General features: G+C 32.7%; 1 protein-coding gene across 1 annotated transcript in view; it reads right to left on the reverse strand.

Moving 5' to 3' along the window:
* Positions 1–474: 474 nt before the first annotated feature.
* The window catches only part of LOC106468408 (hemicentin-2-like), a 52,482-nt gene continuing 30,601 nt past the window's right edge, over positions 475–22,355 (reverse strand). The window contains exons 2-8 of the mRNA XM_022397486.1: positions 17,110–17,442; positions 16,030–16,290; positions 11,991–12,269; positions 3,890–4,065; positions 3,289–3,448; positions 1,721–1,874; positions 475–1,102 (exon numbers count right to left, since the gene is read on the reverse strand). Coding sequence (XP_022253194.1) covers positions 1,771–1,874; positions 3,289–3,448; positions 3,890–4,065; positions 11,991–12,269; positions 16,030–16,290; positions 17,110–17,442 — 1,313 coding nt within the window. The 3' untranslated portion in view covers positions 475–1,102; positions 1,721–1,770. The remainder of the gene's footprint in view (positions 1,103–1,720; positions 1,875–3,288; positions 3,449–3,889; positions 4,066–11,990; positions 12,270–16,029; positions 16,291–17,109; positions 17,443–22,355) is intronic.

Here is a 22,355-nt window from a genome sequence, read left to right on the forward strand (position 1 = left end):
GCTTCAAAACTGAGAAACAAAGTATCTATACTTGCCCTTTTTCTTTCTTTTTTGCTATGCAAAAAGGGGATTCTGGACTTATAAACACAACCTAAGTAATAGGTTAATTCTGCTATTATGTAGTGTCCATGTGGCCTATATATATATTGAATTAATTGCAAGTCTAATTAAAGTGCCAACAACATCTGTTTCTTGGTATGTTTCTACTTAGAGATCAATCTTGGAAATAGCATGAGGAATTTATAAGTTAATAGTTTGGAACTAAATATTTTTATTGTATAGTATGTTGGGAGAATAAAAAAGCCAATAATTATTACGTTTTATCATTGCTATGAACTTTGTCTGTTTAAATTTCTTCTTAATATACAGACAAATCTTGTTAAACTTAGCTACAGTGGTATAGATCTTTCATATATAAATCATGGTAGAACACGTATGAATAAGACTTTCAATCAATTTAATCTATGAATTAAACTGAGACAGATCAATGACAAATATCACATTCACTGTGTAATCTTGAAAAATAATTGTTATACAGAAATAGATCATTTTTATGTAACTTGTTTTAAATATCCACATGATACTTTAATGAAAGGATAGTCAATGAGCAAACCTGTGTTAAATATTCCTGTGTTTTCTGAAAAAAATACTCATACATCAGAACATGTTGCTAGTAAAAGTAAAATTCTTATTTGTATCAAGAAATTTTAAGTTTGAGGTTGTGGCAATCTTCATCTTAAAATCTTGTGGTTCATAGTATACTCTCCCCACTTCTTAATATATATATATAATGACAGAACACCCTCTATTTTTGAAACAGGTTTAACACTGAGCATCACAACATTTTAAAGTAAATATTATTATTTTTCATTCACTTTTAGTTTACTTGGTGACAAGCATTATATATTCTCCATTAGTAAAGACTGATTAAGAACTTTCTTTTTACAACGTGATTTCAATGAATGTGTCAAAGACAACTCTTCACTGTTCTGAAAGGCCTAAATGATAAATTGCTTGTGTTTCATTTCTGCAAACTAGACTTATTACCTCCCATTAATTTAGTTTGGTCATTTTTCTCTGAGGGCTTTTTTGGATTCTCGACCTGTAGAAGAAAAAGAAGTTGTGTATTTTAATATAATCCATAGAATAATTAATAATATATATTATTTTATTTATTATTAGTTTTTATTAATTTAAAAAAAGTAAATCACACACCATTAAGTCCAATGAGGCTGTAATCCAAGCATATAAATACTGAACAAAGATGTTTTATAGTATAAAAAATTTAATTCCTTATTTCAAAAAACCAGTACATACCAGACCACATCACAGGTTTTATTTTGATCATCGTGAAAAATTAGGACCCACTATAATTGAGAAGTATATATTGCAGAACACTTTTGTCTTTTTCAAAAAAATAATGTGAGACTTATATTATTATAAGAACAATTAGTGGATACCAGTTATGAAATAAGTTTTAAAAATTGCCATATAATGTACATAATACTACTTTATGTATATAATTGAGAGGTTAAATCACAAAACAGTTAGGTATTTTTGAAATATACAAATTTGTTATAAAAAAGTATGAGAACAAGAGTTAGAAAAGAAACATCATGTAACCTATACAATATTATTTCATATATACATATTTTCCAGAAGGAAAACAAAATATGCCAGTGAAATACCATCTCGAAAATTAACATAAAATCAATATTACCTCAAACAGATTTGATTCTTTCATTGACTTTTCAACACAATTTCTGTTTATCAACTCCCCAAAAAACAGCTCTTTGATTCTCCCCAAGCAGCAAGCATTGCAAAAGTTATAAAGAGGAGGATGGCATCCTGAGTTCTCCAGCTATTAGTGGAACCTGATAGTCCAATATTGTGTCTGATTAGGCACATTATAATCAACAGTAAGTAAGCAAGTTCACTGCTAGATACAATAAATCTAAATCATTAAAAATAACACAGCAAGTTCAACATTTCAAATACTAAATACTTTTTGAGGCCTCATGTAAGTTCTGTAATGGAAACTTTCAAAAATATTTTTTTTTCACAAAATTTCAAATCTAACTAGTCTATTTTTAATCACACAAAACAATATTCTTAATTAAATGAGTTAAGAATTATTTATAATTATTTGATTTTATAATGCTTAAATGTTGAAAAGGTTCATAGTGAATTTGTATATGTATATTCATATCTACTTATATGTGTACAATAAGCAATAAATTTTTAAACTAAATACCATCGTGCTGGTTTCAACACAACATTGGGTATTTTTATTTTTGAAATGTTATTTTAAACACTTGATAAATTTTGTCTTATTGCTACTGTTGCGTCAGCGAGGTCACGTGACTAGTATCACGCCACGTCCTTCTCGAACCTTCGTGAATTGTCGGGAGATTACTAGATGTGTGTTAGTCTTGTATATATAAGACGGTCACAACTTGACGGAACAGTGGATGAGTAATTGAATGTATGTGTAATTGAACTGAGTATTGTTGAAGTCGAGCGCGTGAGACGTTCGTTGGGAATTGTAGCGTTTGTTGTGGCGCGACTGTTGAAATTAAGTGTATCGCAAAGTTATATTCAGAAAGATTAAACCAGTTTTATTTAAGATAGGACTTGTGTCGCTAAAGTTTCGTCGGAACAAATTTACGGAAAATTAACTAACGAACAGAGACGTAACACTACTATTTAGATCTTGAGTTAAAAATATATAGATTTTGGGAAGCAATAATAAATAAATAAATTAATCATATCTAAAAAACAGTTTACATTCATACAAATAGCTTCACATGTAATTTTTTTTATAATAGTGTATAACATAAACTATGCAGAATTATGTGTTTTTAATAAGTAGCCCTGATATATTAGCAAGTGCATTTTTTTACAACAGTGTCATTCAATTTTATACTGTAACATTATTCAAATAAGAGCCTCCCCACTAAGCTTCAGTTATTTTCTGAAATAGGATAATTAGTCTTAGTGATGTTCAACAAGCTTAGCTTACATCCTGATAAAGAGTAGTTTGCCTAAGTGATATTTAACAAGCTTAGCTTACATCCTGATAAAGAGTAGTTAGCCTAAGTGATATTTAACAAGCTTAGCTTACATCCTGATATAGAGTAGTTAGCCTTAGTGATGTTTAACAACCTCAGTTCTTAGTATGATATAGAGAAGTTAGCAGAGTGATGTTCAACAAGCTTAGCTCACACAGTCACAGTATGATACAGAGCAACTGGCTTAGCTGAATGATTTTCAATAAGTTTAACTCACATTCTGATATAGAGTAGCTAGCCTGAGTGATGTTTAGCAAGATTACTGCATCGTCAATGCCTTTTCTGTTTTTCACGAAGAACAAAATTTCTCCTCCATCTTCAGGAGACACTCTTGAAATCATTAATGCAACTCGAAAACAGTTGGGGGTTGCTAACGGCTATAAAAAAGACGTAAAATAACAAGTTAGCTTGCAATAAGTAAACATAAAAATCTATCTTGTAATTGTACTTGATCATAGAAAAAGTAGAATTAAGACTGACTTAATTTATTGTGTAGGTGGGTGTAAAAAACTTCCCTTTTAAATACTTTGTAATAGTAAAGTATGTGTATCAGTGGTCTCAACTAAGTCAATTCTACGTAAATTTAATTACTTATGTGTATGTATTCACACCCGAAGTCATAAAACTGTTCTGGCAAAATCTAATTTATTAACCAACTTAAAAGTTTTTACTCGTGTAATATGCATTAATAATGCAATATTCAAGTTTTTGTAGTTTAGTAATTGAAATATACATCAAATGCTAATTATAAACATTCTCTTTTCTTTCAAGAAACTGAAAAGTAATAGTGATTTCTTAGTTCAGAGGTTGACACTTACTGTTACATTGTAAGCAGTGTACCCAAAGCGTATTTCCCCTGGACTAATCACTAGATGACGCACTATCCAGTGAGAACGGTAAGGACGGGGGTTACTACAGTAGCGTACGAAAATCAGAGCTGACTTTCCAGCGATGGCTAGTAAAGTTCTGTTGAGAGGTGTTACTTCTGGCTTTCCTGTAAGAAATATATAAATGTGCTTTGATGGACTTTTGTTCAAAGCTATCAACTTCGGTGATGACCTTAATAAGACAGAAAATATGACTAGTTCGTGACAATATACCAAAGAAGATAAGTCTAAAACCTAGAAGTTCAACTCGCTTAGAAAATGCATAAAAGAAATCCAAGCAAAACGCAGCTTTCAACATTTATCAAATAGTTTTTTTACCATTAATAAGAAAACTAGACAAAACATTAGTTTTCCGCGATCGATATACATCTGAAAATTGCTATTGTATCCTGTATGTCAGTATTTGCGTTAGATAAAATCTCATTTATATAAAATATATTTTAATAAATTTATATTATATATCTACATTGAACAGTACATTTATTACACTATTGTTCGTTGTACTTTGCCTATGAATTTCTAAACTCTATCATCATATGCTAAATTACTATCTACAAAGTGAAGGAGCCTGTTTTTAGTAAAACATTGTCAAATATTTAAAACTATGTATGAAAAATCGCCTCGACCTTTAAGTCAGCCGTTAGGTTTACTCAGCCTGCTAATTGCTAAGCCTAGACTATAATACACTCAGGGAAATCCTATGGCAGGGAAAGAATTAACTTTTAACTATAGTAAAAGAGACCCGATGTATTTTTACATAATAACACAAACCACATACTTTCCCATGAACGTCTCCCAGATCAGAGTGGGTAAATTGTCTCGGCAGTTAAAGACAATTTCTCGTTAAACTATTATACATATATGATCTGTATACAACACAATACTTATTGATGGGAGCAGGGTTTACGATCCATCAGAACAGCGTTCTAACGTTTTGCATTGCGGTTGCGGTATATTGAAAGTCGTTATTGTCCTGTTATTGAAATGTAATTAGCAATCATCTGCACACTAAAACACGTAAGTGCTTCACTGAAGTCATTAAAAGCATACAATATCAACCCCATTCACTGCTAACTGTCACAGAGAGGAAGACACATGTTATTGCCTAGGTGGCAAATAAAATATAATTCCCAGATGTCTCAGTTGAAGCAATTAAATACACTCTTTAAAGTCAAGACTACGGAAGGCATAATTTATACAATAAAATTCTCAAAATGATGAATAGGAGAAGCACTGAAAAAAATTATATTATATTAGCTTAATTAGTTAATTAATGAAGAAAGTATAATATATAATGGAATTAATAATGCAAAGTGAATAACGTAAACGTTGAAATAATGCAACTTCCCCACATTAGTGAGAAAACTAACCAGATTACAAACTTTACCTTTAAATTATAGTGAAGGTGGTGTTTTTGGAAATGTGTCACAAGTATATGAGTGTCAAAGAAGTTAAAGAGAAAAACTGTATTTTAGAAAGTTTATACGATATTATAAAATCGATTAAGAGAATTGGTTTATTAAATATACTTATTCAGGACTAGAGGCTCAACTGACTGAGTCGTCATGCAAAATAACTTATAAGTTCACACATGATTTTATCTCAACAAAACAGACAAACTAGTTAGATAATTATATACACATGATCTATCAGATTAAAATGTGACGTGTTGCATATGTTATACCCGTAACTGATCTGCATATTACATATATGACTGTATTTACAATCTATATATTTTTTGCTACAATAACATGTTTCTGAATTGGATTTGACTTACGTGCACAACCATCAAGCCGCAAAAGTTATAAGTTTTGTTACGACAGCGGAAGTCACGCGACGCTGGAAGCATGCGCGCTGGAGTTTCTAGAAGAATCATGACTTATCAAGGAACTCCGCGAAGGTTTGAGTGTTTGTCAGGCGCCTTCTTTTTTAGTATATAAGACCGGCAAATAAAGCCAGTAAGAGATAGATATGCAAAAAGATTGAAGATAGAGATAATTGAGTCAAGCAAACAATAGGCACGTAAGTGTTATAAAGGTTGTTAAGTTTAAAGTGACTGTGGAAATTCTGTATATTACAAAGTTGTATCGAGAAAGAATAAACTAGTTTTAATTAAGAAAGGACTTGTATCGCTGAAATTCCTCGGAAAGAATTTATACCGGAAATTAACAAACGAGCAGATACGTAATAGTTTGTTAGTTAATCATATAACATGAGAGATATATGAGATAGAAGTTACGTTATCGAATATACTAAACAGAAATGGACGTGTGCATCTGCTTTAAAAATGCTTAACTTTTTTATTTAATATTTAAACAGACCTTAAGTAAAAGATGTAAGAACAACGTATAGATGGCGAAAGTGTTTCTTGAGAATGAGAACATTCAATTATTTATTGATGCCAAATTAAAAATGAGCCTCTGCTCATATGCTTTTCAGTGAAGGGAGAAAGAGGCCCGCTGAGAACCTAACTCTCCAAAGTCGCCCAACGACTGACACTGATACAGAGCGTGTTTTCAGCGAAATAATTTTTTCGTTACTATTAGGCTCTTAGTGGACCAACAAAGCACGGTTTTTCATATGGCTTGTGCACAATAAATACAATTCTGAGTCTAATCACATTAGATTTTGTTGTTTTTCTTCAAACTATGGTCTTATTCCACTGTATTCTAAACCTTAAAATATACTTTATCGAAACAATTGTAATTGTTAATGGGATGTTCAATTTAAATTAATATTTAGTTGAAGATGCTCATGTAGTGTTGTATTACGTTTTTACTTTCTTTAGATAATAAAACGAACATAATTATGTTGTCATATTTTAATGTACATGCATATACATACACCATGTGCACACCAAAATACTGGGACAGCATATCCTTAGCCAGTTATGGACCTATCACCCAATAAGTTTGCACATAGAATCTATGGCGCACTGCTGTGCAAAAATTATGAAAGATAGCAGTAGTATAAGCTGAGAACAAGTAGGAGTCCAGGAGGGAAATAACATGAAACTACATGAGCATTTAATGCAGCATTTGTGGTATGAGTGTCCAAAATATTTGATTCACTGTGACTAAGGTGATGAAGCAGTGAAAAACAACATTGATCTTGCTAATATAGAATATCAAACTGGCAGCCCCAAGTTAATCTGTTCTCTTTCTGCACAAACTTTGAAGCAAAGCCACACACCTAACATTAAAGTTTAGTATGTAGGCGTATCAGGCGTTCTCTACCATAATATTTTAATTAGAATTTTTCATTTTTTCGTTTATTCAGAGTCTACACAATCGAACCATGCCGTTGGTTATCCAACTATTCACACCTCTCAATGATGTGATGTAATTACACTGGTTTCCAGTGAATGGGCAGGGTTATCTCAATCCAACCATGGCTTACATGCCATAGTATGTGCCAATGATGCCTCCACCTGGACGTCTTCTGGGATGGAAGGAGGGAAGTATCTGTTTTACTTGTGAGTTATTGGGGCACATGAAAATGAACTGTCCATATTTTGCTAAGTAGTAAAGGCAACAAGGCTACTGGTTCAAACTGATGGCTCAACAGGTACCGAAAAAACAATAGTGTCGTTACTTTGTCGAGCAACAAAGTAGGCAAGGCTACTGGTTTTAGCTGATGGCTCAACAGGTACAGGAAAAACTACAGCAAGTAGTAGATACTGCCTCTACAGCTCCAGGAAACTAATAGAGCTCAAGTAAGGCCTTACCATCGCCTTGGAGGAGTACAACAGACAGTTTTCACCAATGAATTTGGATGTCAGCCCAGCTCTCTTAGGATTAGATGGGGTTTGTTACATACCTGTGAGAGTACGAGAGCGACAGATCAACTTCCTGTTTGACATAGGAATAGCCAAACATTGGTATATCTTGTGATATATCAAGCCTTCCAAGTGAGACCATCATTCATGCCAATGGACTTAAAATAATACCCAAAACTCGAGCGCTTTCGAATAGTTGACTAAAACGCTCGAGTTTTGAGTCTTATTTTAAGTTTATTACACTTTATATGTGATCTTTTGTGCTAACGCTTTTATCAAAATTCATGCCAATGAACACCAGCTTCATTATGGTAAATGGTGATAGAATGGGTGTAAGTGGAGAGGTAGATTTCTGATTGTAACTAGGAAATGTTAATAACAAAATGATGTAATCATCTACGACCTCGGATCTAGCACTAGTATCTTAGGAATAGACATACTGTGGAACTTATTTGCCAGTTTCACCTGTGCAACAAGTGAACTGACGTTTTATGGGATAGTTATCTAGTGTTGGTCAGATCGAGCCCAGGAACATTGAACTGCATTAGTATATTTAGCACAGGGAATTACAGTACTTCTGTATCAAGTGGTATCTTGTGGTTTGCAACAAATGAATGGTACCAAGTAACGTAGTTATAAAAGCCACACATGAAATGGACTATTTCTTGTCCAGAAAGCAAAAAAAAATTGCTCAGACAGTTATATGTCCAAGTTGGAGTGAAGTCCTGATAGTGTTTTGTAATTATGACCAAATTGCTACCTAGGTGTATACTGACATGCTTATAGGTACAGTAAGTAAAGTGGCTGGTTGTCTCTGACTATCTTGTTCTTCAACTAGCCAGTACTTTTTCATTCTTTTTATCAAATAGTTTCCCAAAGCATTTTCTAGTACGTGTTTAACCAACAGTACAATAGAAGACAATTATGAGGAGATGCTAAATTTGGTGAAGAAGTCAGCCATAGCAGATCAGCTAATGATCAGCCTCCTCAGAAATCATCAAGTCAAGCATATGAATAGAAGACAATTATGAGGAGATGCCAAATTTGGTGAAGAAGTCAGCCATAGCAGATCAGCTAATGATCAACCTCCTCAGAAATCATCAAGTCAAGCAGATGCTAGACATCAAGCCTCAGGTCGACTGCAGTTAGAAAGGCATTACAAGTGCCCACTCAGGAGCTCTGTCATCAGGAAATTGTGGCACCAGTTTTGATGTAACTTGTGTTAATATGTCTTGTAATTTATTTGTATTTAATTTTTCCTTCATGTTGTATATAAAGATGTTTTAATGGAACATTCTGTTGTATATATATGGACAATGTTATTTTGATTATGTTTTGTTTTTAGATATTGGTGTTAAAGGGTTTAATTTTGTGTTGTTTCACTGTATGTTGTGGTTTTTTGCATCAGTATTAAAAAGTATTTTTAGTTTTAAGTCTCTGTAACTTCCTAATTATATCTTAGCTTAAAAGTTTGTATTGTAATGTTTTACTACTTATTTTTGTATAAAGGACCTATATTCCACACTGGTATTATGATTATGTATTGTTTGTTATATTAAATTTTGATTGGATTGTGTAATGTTGTCGAAGGATTTGGTATGTTTATATTATTATCTATATTAACTATTTTTCATTTTGATTTATTTTTGTGCATAATGTGTTAAGGACATTTTATATATGTGCATGTGCACTTGTAATCTACATTAAATGAATTATTTTTGCATTGAATATTTTTCATTGTTAAAGGGTTTCTTTTTTGTGTGTTTATATAAATATATATATGTATATCATTTAATAGGTTTAAAAAGTTTGTATTATGTTTTGTTGGTTAAAATGTTTCATTTTTATGTTCATGTATTTCCAATGGTTTTCTTTTTTATTACTGTATTATGTAGTACATTGTAAAATATAGCTCCTAATTTTTTTATTTGTTAATTGTTTAACGGTTGTGTTATCTGAGCTACATATAACCATATACATGGGAGAGAGAAAGTTGGCGTGCTTCTTAGCCATGTCGTGACTCAAAAATTGATTGATTTCAAAGTTAATTTTAAGTGTCCGATTCAGGCCAAGCCTGAAATAGAAAAGGAAAAAAAGTGTGGTATGTGGGCATACCATTCGTATTCTACCTTCTTATTTTAATGTAGATTTTTCTCAAACATTTTTGTTTATTCTGAGTCTATGCAGTTTTTGCATAATACGTGGTCCCCATGTTGAATGAGAATTACCAGTTACGTGTTAGTGCTATTTGCTATGGGTAAATCTAAAGTTTCCTGTTAAATAAGAAATGTTAGATTTAAACAGTCTGCACATGATTTCGAAGGAGTTGATTGTCAGTAAAACATCTCGAGGAAACAGCTGGTTAACCAATTCACGAATCCATATGAGGCAACCATCCAGTGTCCTAACACAAGTATACACACACTATTAAATATATTAAAGCTTTTCTCTCGTTTTGTATCACACGTCGTGTCCATTCTGTTTATACTTAATTAACTTGAACTAATTTAATAGCTAAATTTAAATTTACTTTTTAATTTATGCTGCTGATTCTCCTATTATAGGGCTATTAAACCTAACAGTCTTTACGGAGATCAGTTTATCCTGAAAATACTACAAAATCCACGACTTTAACAAGACTACAGAACTACAAACTAGCACATAAACTGTAGACAATGAGCTTCAGATGACAAGGTGTAGATTTCGCTGTAACCGAGATATTGTTTTTGGATACGATTGTGTCATCCCAACAATGAAGAGTATTGTGGTAGGATCATAGAATGGGCCTGTTTCAGTGGGTCTGGATTTGGTTCTCTACTTATATTTAATTAAAATAATCATGAATACTTTTTTGCGACATGCCTAGTTAACGTTGCATAAGTAAATCACTATACCTTTTTTTTTTCAGTATCATAACATTTCACGCCATATGACACATTATGCCCAACAGTAACTTATGATTAATAACTTCCAAAATCTTCATAAGCCAGCCCAAATTCCCGATCCGAACTCCAATGAATCGCTTTAAGACAGTGTAGAAAATTATTTGAGGGAACAAAAAATACTAAAACCTCACTAAACTAGGAGATGCTTTGGAAGAGGAGTGGCGGTCGGTCTCTTCCACCAAATGTGTAGCAGCGGTTGATGACAGTGTTAGTAACAGAGTCCAGGCTGTTATTTGCGTCAAATTTGGGCCCATTCCCAGTTAAAATGGGAAAAAATGACACTTCTTATAGTATCCCGTTACTTTCAGTAATATAGTATACATACATATGTATGTGAATATACAAAAGACGTTTGTTAAAATGGTGCATGCACCTTATACGACAGACGTGTGATGTATGAAACACTTAGATGGCTGACCATTGTATTTCTACTTGCACAAGTGTTAATATATTTCATTGCTTATTTTCAAGAATAACATTCGAACATGCTTACTTTAATATCTGTCTACGTAACGAATCTTGTGATATTATTATTGAAATCTATGAAACCTTCTTTATTCTTATATTAGATGAGTAGAAGTTTGTGTTCTTAATATTAATGAAAAATTTTTTTTAATGTTTGTGTTCGTGTTTTACAAGAATTTCGAGCAAAGCTTCACAAGGATTATTTGTATATAACCTTCCCTAATTTGGAACTGACAGACAAAAGAGAAGGCAGCTAGCCAAAAGCAACCACCACAAACTCTTGGGCTACTTCCCTCTGGTCGAATAATGGAATTTCGCCGTCATTCTCATAAAGCACCCATGGTCTCAAAGTGCGAAGCGAGCTACAACGAGTCGCGAACCATGTATACTAGGAATCAAAGAACGGGAACTCTAGCAACTAGATCTTGTTGTTTCTGGCGTAGAAGTAAAATAAACCGAATACAGTTTGGCACTTAACTGCATCATAAGAACGAAGGACCGTTTTTGTTGTAATGAAATATGTGTGTGAAAATTGAAGTTACAAATATTGATTGGCTCTCTTCAAAAAAAAAAATCAATACCACTTTTTTGTTCAAGTTTGTGGGCAAAAAGTATATATCTAGATACTTATAGAACAAAAGTACACATTTTTTTTAAACGTTATTTCAGGCCTTTGTTTTCGTTATTTTGAATTTAGATCACATTCATCATTGGTAAAATCATTTGACGTAACAAATAAAAACATAATTTTTGTAATTTAAATTTCCGAGTTCTGTGTAACGTGAAGTACCCGTTTTTAGTTGAATCCCCAACATTAATGGAATAAAGAATCAATACTGCTAACCCTTAACATCAATTTTGACGTCTCTTGTCTGTGCTGATACATATTTGTATCCGATACTATTGGATGCTATGCACTTGTACCGTCCTGCGTCTTCATAGTGGACGTGATCCAAGTGAAGTTTTTTTCCTGTACCAATACCCTCGATTCGGTCAGCGTCCCGAACCCTAGCCCAGCAGTAAGAAGGAATAGGTTTTCCATCAGCTTGGCACTCCAAGTCTACAGAACTTCCTGTTTCTGCTTCCACTTCCTTCGGTGGTTCTTCTACAATTTCAGCACCATCTGTAAACATATAAGTATTTAGCGGAAATTTTGTAGAATTAGTAATAAAACTATTTAATTGAAAACTTAGTTGCTTAAAATATTATGAAACTACGGGGTATAATTTGTAGTTAATTACTTGCAATTATGATTGTGGGTCTTTTTTTTTAAATAAAGCGCATGGCAAATGTAATGAGAATTTGTTATGATATGAAATATTGAAGTAAAAATAATATTTTATTTGGTCACACAAATAGTTTTTTATTTATATTATTATTCTTAACTTCAGGTCAAAGCAAGCTAACGATATGGATCATAACTGAAAATTAACTCGTTAATTAATATAGATGATTTAATATACTGTTTGGATTAAATGAAAAATTAAAATTATCAGTAGAAATAAAAATCATGAAATCGATTTAATATTTCATTAAATTGAAATACAAAATTAAATATTTTTTAACTTATTTTTATAATTTTTCTCAAAAGTATAAATAATTTTTCAGTTTGTTCAACCAAAGACCACATTCCAGAACAGACTATTATAATTGATTATTGATTAATTATATTATAAATGTCACGTGGTAACCTCTAAACATTTTATACTTTACATTTGATAACTTTCTTTTTTTTTTTTTGCTCCAAAATAAGAAATACTTTTTCTAATCAGTAAATAATGTAAACCCAGGATAAATATATTTCAAACTTCAAACAGTTTTACTTTAATTAAAAACAAATACAGTAAATGTGATTGTGCGATCACGGACTGTAAAATTCCATCTAACGGCCCCCCAGTGGCACAGCGGTATGTCTGCAGACTTACAATGCTAGAAACCGGGTTTCGATACCCGTGGTGGGCAGAGCACAGATAGCCCTTGTGTAGCTTTGTGCATAATTAAAACAAACAAACCATCTAACGATATTAAATTGATCTTTTATACATTTTTATTTATAATTAAAGCTATATCTACTAGTGTTAAATTAATTTTTATAAATGTTTCTTTTTACCATATATATATATATGCGTGTGTGTGTGTACACGTGTATGTGAGGATTATGGATAGTTTATTATGGATTAAGTTGGCAAATCGCGTATGTTCTGCTTCAAAAATAATATTTTAAGCATTCTTAGAATACAGGCCAAATTTTATGAATTTATGTCTGATTAAACTAAAATCTTCCCTGCTTTGTCTACTTTTAATGAGTAAATGAAACTTCAAACTTTTGGATAAATATATTAAGTATTTTTATGTTATACTAATTACAAGCTCGTTTTTGTTGTGGGAGGAAAATATAAGACAGAAGCCTTAGAAAAATACAAATAGGCCATTAACTTTTGATTTTTTTCTATACTTTAATGTCACAAGTAGGCGTAGCAAAATTCCATACAACATTAACGTCTAGCGCAGCTGCGATAAAGGAAAGCATCATATAAAATAGCCGTGATTTCTAAAGTGTGTATTCTCCTGGCCCTCCCCGAAGGCTCAGCGGGAAGCTTGAGAGCTAATAACGCTGAAACTCGGAGTCCAACACCCGCGGCATGTGCAGAACGAAAAGCCCACTGTGTAAATTTGCAATTAAATACAAACAAGCGACACCTAAAGTATAAAAATAAGACATAAAATGTACAAACGCTTGATCTTTTAATTTTGGTAGCTAGACTATATATCTGTAAGTTGGCTCAGCAGTAAGTGTGCAGACCAATAACACTAAAACCGGGTTTCGATACCTGTGATGGGCAAGCACAGCTAGCCCATTGTGTAGCCTTTGCTTAACAACAAACGAACAGGTATTTCAATAATGGATCACTTTAATAATGTGATCAAGTTAACGTTTGAACATATTACTGTGATAATGATTTGATCTCGCTTTCTTATCACTTGATGTAACAAAATATTAATTCTGTAGAAATCAAAATTTACATTTGTTTCAAAGTATAGCTATAAATATGAAGATATCAGTGTTTAGGTTTAAGGTTCAATGAAACTTCTTCATAAAACAACTAAGATAAAGGCCTCGTCGACACTGGATACAGAAACTATAGAGTAGTCCACATACTGCCGTATATTCTTCTTTATTTTCCCTCCAGCTTCTTAGAAATCCATAGCTGATTTGACGAAATTCAGTATTTCAAGGTATGCGAAAAAAACCAAACTTCAAACAGTTGTATGTGTTGAGCTCTGAAAAGCTTCGACTGTATCGTATCAGCATAAGACTATAATAACACCTAACTAATATTATATCAGTATGAACCTAGTAAAGTTTAAACTACATCATATCACCATTAACCTTTAGATAAGCTTAAATTCTATCACATTAGTGTGAGCTACTTAAAGTTTAAAGTATATCATATGAGTATGAGGCTAGTAAAGTCTCAATTAAATCGTACTAATATGAGCTAATTAAGCTTGGATTTTATCAGTATGAGCCTAATAAAGATTTAAGCATATCATACCGGCATGAACCTAGCAAAAATTTAAATGCTGAAATACTTTGTCCATCAATAAAAAGTCTGCACTAACTGTTCGTAACAGTAAAATAACAAGATTGAAATGGATACGCAATCTTTCTCACTATATAATATTACACTTCATGTAAATTCAGCTGTTTCCCACTGTAATGTTATACTTCTTGTAAATTCCGCTGAGTTCCACTACATAGTATTACATTTCATTTTTAAATACCACTTCTTGTACATTCCACTAATTTCCTTTATGTAGTATTACACTTCGTATAAATACCATTGATTCCATTACATAATATTATACATCATATAAATACCATTGATTCCATTACATAATATTATACATCATATAAATACTACTGATCACACTAAGTACTATCACACTTCATATAAATACAACTAATTTCAGTTGATTTCAGTTACATAGTAATTTAACTACCACCTATTCGAACACGTATCATTATTCATCATGCAAAACCTACTAATTCCACTTTGCAATATTACACATCATATAAATACCAATGATTTCACTACGTAGTATTACACTTCGTATAAATACCACCGAAACAGTCATTTGATTCTAACCTAATTTAAAGTGGAAAGTTCACACCCAAAAATCTCATAAACCGCGTCTGTTCTTACATTATAATACCTTAAACAATCTTACCAAGCTTTGTTTTCTTTATTTTATTACAAGGATGCTTTAGGAGTTCAAATTGAATTGAACAATCTGTTTTTTTTTTTTATCCTAGTGAGTGACATAAACGAGGGTTTTGGAATAAAAACAACAGGCAGATATTAAATTTTCGAAATGGATGAAATATTTTTTTGACTTATATGCTACTGTTTCTACATATAGAAAAAGATGTTGGTACACATTTATATGGGCAAGTATCACTTTCTTCTCCCCCCCCCCCACCACACACCTAGTAGCTCAACTGATAATGATAAAACGTGTAAAAAGTCTCATTCGTTGAACGAATTTATCTGCATTTGGAGAAATATTTTACTGAATCATAAACATTTACTAACTCAAGTGTTTTTCGGTACTGTTTGATACAGCACCGTAAAATGTGTGTCTGTGTATATAGATATATATAGATTTATACATATAAAGATAATGTTTTACGACGTTTAATAGAACCGCGAGGGGTCGATAAATAAAGCAAAACAGTGAAGAAAAATCTACATATAAAATACATGTGTATTTTTTTCATTGTTATTCAGTTTATTTTACACGACATTTTATGTTGAGTCAACACATAAATCCACTACTACCCTAAAACCAGACCGACAAATATAAAAGTTTTGACTCACACCGCACGTTGAGAAAGTAGCCGAACGAACCGAAATAACCAAATAGATGTTCTGTGGTACACTTGTACCAACCAGCATGCTCTCTGGTAATGAAAGTAAAATTAAGATATCCTTCTGTTGACACCTGAGGACTTTCGTCTTTCAACCACAAGGGGTCGCTGGGTGGATTAGCGTCGACGTCACACCTTAGAGACACAAACATACCCTCAATTACAGGAATCCCAAAGCCTGGTATTCTGCTTATTGAAAAGGTGGGGCCGTCTGCCACGGGTATCGACACCCGGTTTCTAGCGTTGTAAGTCCGCAGACATGCCGCTGTGCCACTGGGAGGCCAATTACAAGTGAACGACTCTAATACCTGAGAATAACCTTGTATAGATACAGCGTCATTACATAGTTTGTTGAATTCATAGCAGCTGTGTTTCTAAGTTTCATTTGATTTTGGAGTTAAATTTCTGTTACTTAAGATTTTGTAGATAATATGTCGATTTATTCTTTATTCAATTTTTTGAGCAGAGCACAGATAGCCCTATGTGTAGCTTTGTGCTTAACTTCAAATAAACAAACACTTGTAATTGATTAATAACAAGCAGCGTTCCCTGGTGACGACTTTAGCTTTAATGAACTATGTGTCTTGTCGTAGATTTTAGAAAAGAACGTAAATAAAAGCATAATCTGATTTAAATATTATGTCATTATTTCGTAAATATAACTTTATTATTTTACTTTAGCTTAATGTAAGCAATTAAAAGTGTGATCATACACAATATTTTGATGTGTAATTATGCACATAATAATTAAGCAACAACCCAAATGTTTATTTTAATACTTACAGTTACTAATAAAAATATATGTTCGCAACATTTTCTAAGGATATTAATCAAAGGATCATTAGTCGAAAACAATAACATTTCATATTAATTTTCACAGTTACATAAATCTGTCACCTAGTGGCTGGGTATTTATTATATTCTATATGTTAGTCATCAGTTAATTTTATTGTTCATGGTAAACGTCAAACTGGAAAAGAAATGGTCGTGGGTAATGTTTATACGAAGTTTTTATTAAAAATGTACTTACACAGTACGTTAAGTGAAACACCAGCTGTAGCTGGTTGAGCCCACGATTCGTGGGAGACAAAACAGACCAGTTCCTTTCTATCAAACGTTCTTGTAATATTAAGAGACAGCAAACTCCAACTTAGGTATGTTTCATTTCCTGGTAGAAATTCTGTGAAAAGCTTTCCATGCGACGAGACATTCGTCGTTTCCAAGAACCACTGTATTCGCCGTATAGGAGATGAGTTTTCAGTCACGCACTTGAGGATCAGCACCTGCCACTCTTTTAATGTAATTATTGCACCTTGGGGAAGTCTTTTGTTTTCATAATCTAAATAAGGTTCTTCTGGCGGACCTAGAATATGCAAAACAGATGTTGTAAGATACTATATAGCTTTATACTGTATCTTCAGTACATATTTTAAGATAAAATATAGTATTTATAAAACACACTGACATCGTAAAATACAACATCTTTGTACTTTATCTTTAGCGCATATTCTAAGATAAAATATAACGTTGTGCAAAGCACACATACATTATAATATGAAATATAACATTGCATAGGGCACATAGATATTTTTAAGATAAAACATAGCTTTGTACTTTACCTTCAGTACATACTGTAATCCAAATATAACGTTGTAAAAACACAGATATTGTAAGGTAAAACATAGCTATGTACTTTATCTTTAATACATATTGTATGTTAAAATATAGCCCTTTAGGTTTCGATGATAAAGTGATGGACACAAGTCACGTGTTATCACAGCTCCTTATCAAATAACTGTACTTCAACTCACGTGTTATCACAGCCCCTTATCTAATAACTATACTTCAACTCATGTGTTATCACAGCCCATTATCTAATAATTGTACGTCAACTCACGTGCTGTCATAACCCCTTATCTAATAATTGTACGTCAACTCACGTGCTGTCATAACCCTTTATCTAATAATTGTACTTCAACTCACATGTTATCACAGCCCATTATCTATTAACTGTATTTCAACTCACATAGTATCACAATCCCTTATCTAATAATTGTACTTCAGCTCACGGGTTATCATAACCCCTTATCTAATAACTGTACTTCAACTCACGTGTTATCACAGCCCCTTCATCTAATAATTGTACTTCAACTCACGTGTTATTACAACACTTATCTAATAATTGTACGCCAACTCACGTGTTATCACAATCCCTTATCTAATAATTGTACTTCAGCTCACATATTATCACAACCCCTTATCTAATAACTGTACTTCAACTCACATGTTATCACAGCCCCTTATCTATTAACTGTATTTCAACTCACATATTATCACAACCCCTTATCTATTAACTGTACTTCAGCTCACGTGTTATCATAACCCCTTATCTAATAATTGTACTTCAACTCACATATAATTATATCTAGTATCTAATAAATGTACTTCAACTCACATATAATTATACCTACTATCTAATAATTGTACTTCAACTCACATATAATTATATCTACTATCTAATAAATGTACTTTAACTCACATATAATTATATCTACTATGTAATAAATGTACTTCAAATCATATATCATTATATCTAATATCTAATAAACGTAGTTCAACTTGCTTTTGTGTATGTTTTTAATTAATTGGATTCCTGGTCTTCAAAGCTAACGAAATTTAAAAAAATATATAGCATACGTATTACAGCAAGTTCCAATATTTCAGCTCTATTGCCAACTGATCCATCTTCTGCGAGTATATTACACTCCCACACTCCCTCATCCGAACTAAATACTTCTTGGATAGTTAGCGCTGCAATCCCGTCACGTGATACGTTCTAGAATTTACAACTGAAGAGTTCTAAAACTACAGGCTGGCCATTTTGTAACCACTGAATTGAACCGCCAGGAGTATCTAATGAACAAGGTAGGCTAACTGTGGCTCCCGTTTGCACTGTTTTTTTTTAATATATCTTTCTACGTGTTTTGAAGCTACAGAAACGGCAATTGGACTTCATTAAAAATAATTCTGCCATAATTTTATAGCTAATTCTGATTGTAACTACTTAGTAAACATTTTATATTACAACAGCAAAATGCTACGATCAAAAGAAAATGCAAATTAATTTTAACAATAAAATCTGAAAACAGGATCTTAGTGTCTAGATTAACGCAACTTTTAACTGATATATATCGATTTGGCTTAGACTTTAGTAAAACTTTACCTCTTCTTATACAGATGGAAGTAAGAGCATTTCAACTCCAAAAAGTAAAACATTCGGATGAACATCTAAGGATGTTTAATTAATGTATTGCATAGCTACAGCTATTGTGATTAAACTCTGAGAAAAATGTGCTATAACTATAACAGATAACTTTCAGCTTCGTGAGGTGTTTCAACAGTGATAAAATATAATACTTTCTTAGGTTTAACTAGTTATGGTGTGAAGCCTTTTCTATGTTGGCGAAGTATGATTATAATGAGAAATACTTGTCATAGGACATTAATATCAGTCCTACTATATTTTTTAACACTAAATTTTCTTATTCAGTCCTTAATAATAGTATTTAAACCACATTATGTCTGTCATATCCACTGCCGATGACACGTTTCGCTCAATAGTGTTAATTATTGTATTAGTATTGTTTCATAATATTATAAAAGTTTCACACATCAGTTAAATTGTGATGGAATACGATTTAAATTTAAGTTTGAATTTTATCATTAAAGCCAAAATAACGTCACCAAAAATAAGTGCAGAAGACTATTTAGAAAAACTGACTTTCAGTTTTTATCATAGAAAGAAATCTTACTTAGGGAAAATCACGAATGTTACAATGGTTAGTCACACTTTATAAGAATGGTGTGAAGTGTATTGCCTTGGCATCAGGGGCGACATGCTTAATACCTTTATACATGGTACAAGGCGAATTTCTGGTTATTTGACAATACAATACTGCCACAGCTAACTAACCACCAAAGGATAAGTCACAATTATTCTGAGGAAGTATGTTCTATATAGAGAAATTGTCCAACGACGTAAAGCCAGAAGAAACACCATTTTTATAGAAGCAGAAACACTCGCACTCGTGAAGTATTCTTGCCTTTTCTTTACTCTGATATTCATGAAAAAGTTATATAAATACTACCTAAGCACTACTCCCAATTACTGATATTTTTCGAAAATTCAGGATTAGTTGCTAAATAACTAACTTATTAACTAATGGATCAGGCGTAAGCCGAGAGGTTAGCGTTCTTGGCTGGTGGTCAGAATATCGAGGTTCGACCTGCGATATTTTTGTTTTTATGCATAAAGTTTTATTTATTGTTTTCTAAATGAGTTAGCTGCATTATTGTAAAGCTCGTTGAAGAACATCTGCTCTAAAACCTTCTCCAAAAACACTTACCCGTGGAAATGTTTTCTGGCCCTTTGTTTAAGCAGCAAAACAATAATGCACAGAATTACGCATCCAAAAACACAGAGGCTCAAACCTTGATGAGCTACAAGCATAAAGTAAGTGAGCAGCCAAGATACAATACATATCACAATACTATCCTGTAAACCTATAACAACTCACAAAATATATATCATAGCGATGCCCTGCAACCCTTTGTTAAAATCAGCTAACAAAGCAATAGGTTATCATTAAGAGTGTTTTCGCGGGTAATGGAAGCCTAAAGTGAATGAGTAGTTTTAGTCATTTCCAGAGAAACGTGACCAATACTTTCGGTTCATGAGAGTATGTAAAATGTATGGCTTATTAAACATCACAAACAAGGGGATGAGAGTAAGGAGAACAAGACAAAACCGTGGGCCCCAAGTGGCTCAGCGGTAAGTCTGAAGGCTTATAACACTAAAAACCGGGCTTCGATACACGTGGTGGGCACGACACCGATAGCCAGTTGTGTATCTTTGTTGCCTAACAACAAACATACGAAGCCATCGAAAGTTTTGTGTAACCATTGAAGTGAATAATATGTTAATGTCTATTAGATTCAACCTTTTACAACTCTTTAAGATTGACCTTGTCCCTCGGTGGGACAGCGGTAAGTCTACAGACTTACAATGGTAAGATCCGGGGTTCGATTTCCGCAGTGGACACAGCAGATAGCGCAATGTGGTTTTGCTTTAAAAAACACATAAAAACATTGACTTTAATATCGTGCTTTTGGCAGCTTCTTTTTTTTTTCTATGATATTGCACGATAATATTTTATAGGCTAAGAAAAACAGAAAATTCTGACTATACTAAATAACCTTTCCTTTAAAGTTTAACATAAAAATGCCACTGTGTTCTAGCCTACATCATTAATCTAAACAATACCGTATGTTTGAGGGCATACAATTTACAACAGAACAAAGTACTGTTTATAGAAAGAAGTACAAGCTTCCAAATTTCTTTGTTCACAGGGCGAAATCATAACATTTCGTAGTTTCAAAATGGACTTTTACACAATATTTGAAACAAGCAACGCTAACAAATTCAGGTGACTCCGTCACTTATAAAATAATTTAGTAACCTTGTTATCGCTTTCCATGAAAGTATAAAATAATTCCTCTGAAGTGTTTTTTTTTCTCCCTTTGGTTATTAGTTTTATCTTGTTTTTCATGTAACTTGTGTGTTCCTAGAACTTAATTTATCTTGATAAACCTTAGTCTAAATAATTTGTTTAAATAACAGTAGCTTCTGTGAATATGAGGGTTCGTGATTCGCGTCCCGTTGCTGCAAAAATGCGCTCTGCATTTTGAGGCTGTGGGTGTGTTATAAGATTGACGAGGAAATCCCACTATTCCATCAGATAAAAGCAACCCAAGAGTTGGCGATAGACGCTATTGACTACTGCCTTCCCTCTATAATAGATTATCAGTTCGAAGGGGAAAACCAGCTATTCCATCAGATAAAAGCAACCCAAGAGTTGGCGATGGATGCTATTGACTAGCTAGCTGCCTTTCCTCTGGATTATCAGTTCGAAATTATGATCAGCATGTGCAGGTAGGCATTGTGTAGCTAATCTCAAAAATTCTAAAACAAATTTTAAATACTAGGTTAAACATCTGTATTCAGTCAGTTAAATCTTACACTGAGAATCTTTTCAAGAAAAATACGTTAAACTTAAACGACAGCAATGCATAAACCCTGGAAAGACTTTTCCGAGGAAGAACAATTTTTGGCAAAAAAAAAAAAAATGAAGTCAATAAAAACTAATATGTAATCTAATTTGCGTATTTTAGTGGAAAGAATAGTTTACGTTGTGTGGACATATCAAATAAGAAACA

This window comes from Limulus polyphemus, unplaced genomic scaffold (genome assembly GCF_000517525.1).
Source record: "Limulus polyphemus unplaced genomic scaffold, Limulus_polyphemus-2.1.2 Scaffold88, whole genome shotgun sequence".
Classification (NCBI taxonomy): Eukaryota; Metazoa; Arthropoda; class Merostomata; order Xiphosura; family Limulidae; genus Limulus; species Limulus polyphemus.